This window comes from Austrofundulus limnaeus, unplaced genomic scaffold (genome assembly GCF_001266775.1).
Source record: "Austrofundulus limnaeus strain Quisiro unplaced genomic scaffold, Austrofundulus_limnaeus-1.0 Scaffold54, whole genome shotgun sequence".
NCBI classification, from domain to species: domain Eukaryota; kingdom Metazoa; phylum Chordata; class Actinopteri; order Cyprinodontiformes; family Rivulidae; genus Austrofundulus; species Austrofundulus limnaeus.
Genome location: NW_013952456.1, coordinates 909,387 through 914,182, shown reverse-complemented (window position 1 = coordinate 914,182; position 4,796 = coordinate 909,387). Strand labels below are relative to the sequence as shown.

General features: G+C 37.2%; 1 protein-coding gene across 1 annotated transcript in view; it reads left to right on the top strand.

Annotated features, from left to right (window-relative positions):
* Positions 1–2,313: 2,313 nt before the first annotated feature.
* znf407 (zinc finger protein 407) overlaps positions 2,314–4,796 on the top strand; it is a gene marked incomplete in the record, with an annotated part of 254,368 nt that continues 251,885 nt past the window's right edge. The window contains 2 exon segments of the mRNA XM_014008931.1: positions 2,314–2,447; positions 3,642–4,357. Coding sequence (XP_013864385.1) covers positions 3,709–4,357 — 649 coding nt within the window.

Sequence of the window (4,796 nt, the reverse complement as noted above, 5' to 3'; positions counted from 1 at the left end):
ATTTTGTACTGCAATTCTCTTAAAGTGATGCACACTAAACATGCCCACAATCTGTGCTCTTTAATTGAAGAGTATGATTTAACATCTAAACCCTAGCCTTTTTTTGTTCTTGTTGTTCCTTCTTATTTTTAAACTTCTTATCTTTATTTTCACCCATCATTTTCTCTTTTATGCAAGTTTGTTTGTTTGTTTGAAATACGCCTTATTGTTTGTACATTGTATTATTTTGTGTGTTCTTTGTTGTTTAATAAAAAACAAAAAACAAACAAAAAAAAAGTCCCATCTACCATCACTAACTAGTCAGAACACCTTGGCGACCGGTCCAGGTCCACCCCTGGATGGCTGACCACTTGAAAAAATAAAAACACGCACTACGCACGTTTACTACAGCTATCTTTGTAGGACATTGCCAGGTCCCAAGCATAAATGCGTTTCTCCTTGTGGATTTTATCACTGACTTTGCCTAATTTTAAATGGAATATTGAATATATCCACTAATAACAAGACATATAGCCCTTGCATGGCAGTGTTTCGCTTCTTTACTGACTCGGCATTGTTGAATTTCCCACACGCRGGAATGCATCATATGATCTGATCAGCTGATAAAAAAGGTGCCGCCTCTTGATGACGCACATCTCCTGCTACGGTACGCCATTTGTATCTAGCATCCAAAAAGCGCGCACTGTGGAATTAGTCACATAACTATAGGTAAGTTCATTTAATTTCCTATGATATTAGCAAATTAAGCCTCCATTTGCGTTTGCATGAACGATATTAAATTATAAAGCAAGTTGTCAGGTACCGTTTTGCCAATAAAGATCACTATTTTAGAGGTCGACGTTAGCTTCCTTTTTGGGCCTCTGTGCTGCCGTCGTTTTTCCAGGCATTGAAGCCGTTTAGACCCGCCTTTACTTCGTCGTGATTGGCTTTCACAGTTACTGGTGCAATTTAATTGGACGACCAGCGCGTACGTCAAATTACTGTGCGAGACGATGTTGCTAGTTAGCAAATTAGCAGTGCTGTTCAGTTGCATTAGCACATATGGAAATGATTCTGGACGAAGCGTAATATATTTACATCACGAGCGAAGGGTTTTGTAGACTATCTAAGGGATGCTTTTCATTGTCGCTGCAGAACGTGGTTTTAAAGTTATTTGGCTAACTTTATTTATACTTTCCTAGCAGTTGACATGATGACGAAGTTCATCAGACAGTAAAATGATGACGAGCAAGTTATGAGTAAAGTAAAGCCCTTCACAGTCTCAGGTTGGATAAAGCGTCTGTTTGACAGATTTTCACCGTCTTATTTGACATCAGTGCTTCCAAATCCAGGAAACTTTACATCACTGAAAGCTGGAATAGAAAACTAACAACACAACAACATTCAAATGTAAAATGCAACCCAAATCAAATAGTAGCAGGCAAATACAAAAACAGCCTAAACCAAACTAGGACAGACGTGTTTACAGGGAGCACTACATATTGATAGACCCCCATTAAGCTTGATAAAGTAGGGGTTAATATCAATAAATGAATATTTTGGTAAACAAACATTAAGATTTAGTGGAAAAACAACAAAGAGGATTTTGTTGCTTTTACACCTGGAGATAAATGCGTTAATGGAACACAAATTTTTTGGATCTGCATGAGACAATTAGGTCTTTGTATGTTTAATGTCCAGCTTATACGTCCTTTAGTATCAGTCTGTCCATCCTTGAGTCCATGTTTAATAATAAACTGATAGAAGCAACAGATTCATAGAGACAAAGAAAAAGAAGCCAGGTGTAGCTAATATATATATATATATATATATAAAACAAAAATAATAAAAAACATGGACATTGATTATTTTATCTATAAAGAATCTGAACAGCTGTTATCAGGGCAGGCGCTTTTTTAATATCAGGATTTTATGTGTAAAAAACAAAAAATGTTCATGACATATTTTACCAATATTGAACACTTAACTATGGAAGCCGAGAGCTGTTGTTTTCTGCATATAATTATTTTCCATGATCTGATAACGACATAATGTCGTTATCTTGAGAAGACGAGGACCATTTTCTCGAGATGACGAGTTAATTTCTCGATGGTTTTCCTCTTTCCTCATTCAGTAACCATGGAGACGGCCTGGTCCCCTCAGCTGGTCATCGATGAAGTTTACTATTTATTTGATTACTTGTTTTTATTTACCATTATCTAACCAGGCAAATCCCATTGAGATCACATATCTCTTTTGCAAGGGCAGTCTGGGCCTGAAGGCAACCTAGTGTTCATCATTTTGTGTCTTTTTTGTATCATTACACAGGCTGAAATAATGATGTGTTTGTTTGTACAGATAACTTTCATTTCAGCCCTCGTCCTTTAAGGAGACTGCTGGCCCGACTGGAGATCAGCAGGCATTTGCACAGTGATCCTGCTGATATAATAAAATTTATCGATGACCAGGTGAGGGGATGGAGCCATCTCCATGGTTACTGAATGATGCACAAAAAAACTTTAAAATTAACTTATTGCGCTAAAACGCTCCTTGTTATTGTGTGATAACGACATAATATACCGTTATCACAAATAAACCATGAAGAAAATCATATAATAATAATAATAATAACAATAATGCGTTAGTCTTATATAGCACTTTTCGAGAGCCTCAAAGATGCTTTACAATTTTTCATGCATCATTCTTTCACACACTGATGGTAGTAAGCTACACTGTAGCCACAGCTGCCCTGGGCCAGACTGACAGAGGCAGGGCTGCCATACTGCGCCACCGGCCCCTCTGACCACCATCAGTAGGCAAGGCAGGTGAAGTGTATTGCCCAAGGACACAACAACTGAAACGGCCGGACCGGGGATCGAACCGGTGACCTTCCGGTTCCAGGACGACTCCCCTAACCACTGCCYACAGCCTCCCATAATATATGCAGAAAACGGCTTCTCTGTACTTATGTTCTTCACTGATGACCAATAATAACATGTATTATGCGAAATGTGTCTAATTGGGCCTTAGGCTGTCCTCAGAATGTATGACAAGGACCAGGCAGAGAAAACCACAGTGACTTTAGAATGGTAACAGCGGTATGAAGGAATGAATCAAACACATTAATTTGTTAAAAAATTTAAAAAAAAAAAAAACCAAACAAACATGATTATATTTTTGGTCTGTAATGTAGTAATCCATCCAGTTTCCTTTTAATTCTACAGGGGCTCAAAAACCCTGCAGTTACACTTAAAACTGAAGCTTCAAACATTGGAATAAAACTAATTTGTATTTACTCAGTTTTACTTTATTTTATGAGTATAGGTGAAAAATATAAATTTTCTGGGTGTTCATCACGTCCATTTTCACCATCTGTCACAAAAGCTGAAATTATTGCAGCTCTGAAAGACAATCAGTAATAAAAACAAAACAATACTTTTATACCTATAAAAGTATTGTTTAAATGACTGAACTGAAACTGTTCATTGTTGGTTTAAAAAACATTTATAAGTACTTTATTAATTGTTTATATATACTGTCACTAGATGGCGACTTTTACATTCTCTTTGCCACAATTTTTCACAAGGGGTGGCACAGTACAGCAAACAAACAATCACATCTAAAACGACAAAAGTGACACAATTTACTTTTTTGTTTTTTAGGCCTTTGATCCAGTCTTGATGATACTCATCCACTTCAGTTTTGTGAGGAGTCATATTGGGATATGATATGGATAAAACATTAACAGAAGAGGAGGTTGTTGGGAACCAAGTGCCTGAAAATGACTCTGTGGCGATGCAGCCAGATGATGAGGCGATGGAAGAAATCACAGGAGTCCCACCGAGTACAGCTGCTGAAGCTGATCAGTCAGAGAAGCAGCTCCCTGAGAGGCCATTGTCAGACTCTGCACTTGAAGGGGAGGATAACAGGTGCACYGTTTGTGGCTTCTCAGCCAAGCAACCCAGATCACTAAAAATTCACTATGCACGAAAGCATGGAAAAAACAACAATAAAACAACAAAACCTCATGAGAAAAATCAAAATGTCCAAGGCCAGAGGCTTGCTGAAGGCCGACAGGAGGCGGCCATGAAGACAGAAAAATGTGGTGATGGCAAGCGAAACAAGATGCAAGATCCTAATGAACTGAAAGAAGCAACAAATAATGCTGTCGGTAATTCAAACAAAAAGCAAAAAATATCTGACCAACATGAGACGGATCAGGACGAGCCAGTCTTTTTCAAGGAGAGAAGAGTGAGCAAACGAACCCCCAAACCCAATATTATTTATTCCTGCTACTACTGTGGACAAGAGTTCAGGGACAAGTCTCCTCTGGATGTTCATGTGAAGCAATATCATGCCAAAGATCTTCCACTTACATGTGAGTACTTAATTTTTTTATTTTATTTCATTACTTTTTTGTCAGTAATATCTTAAGTTAGCATAATTAACATTTTTATTTTAAACGGCTGATTAAAATCCTTTTAATCTTAATTATGTTCTGTTAGTTTCACTAAATAATTAAAGAAAGGACTCAGTGATTGACAGGTAGGAGACATTCTGGAGCAATCTTAACACAGCTTTACTCGGTATATAGACCAGGGGTTCTTAACCTTTTTGACCTCGGGGCCAAATTTGTTCTACATAAAACGACACGAGGCCCAGTCACACACATTACCATACGGATCAAAATCATAATTATTCTAAATCTTGGTTTAAAAATATAGTTATTTTGAATCTTGGTTCAATTTGTATTGTATTTACATTAAAACTAAATAAAATACACTTACAGTTTAAAAGTAAAACTCCTGTCAAATAAT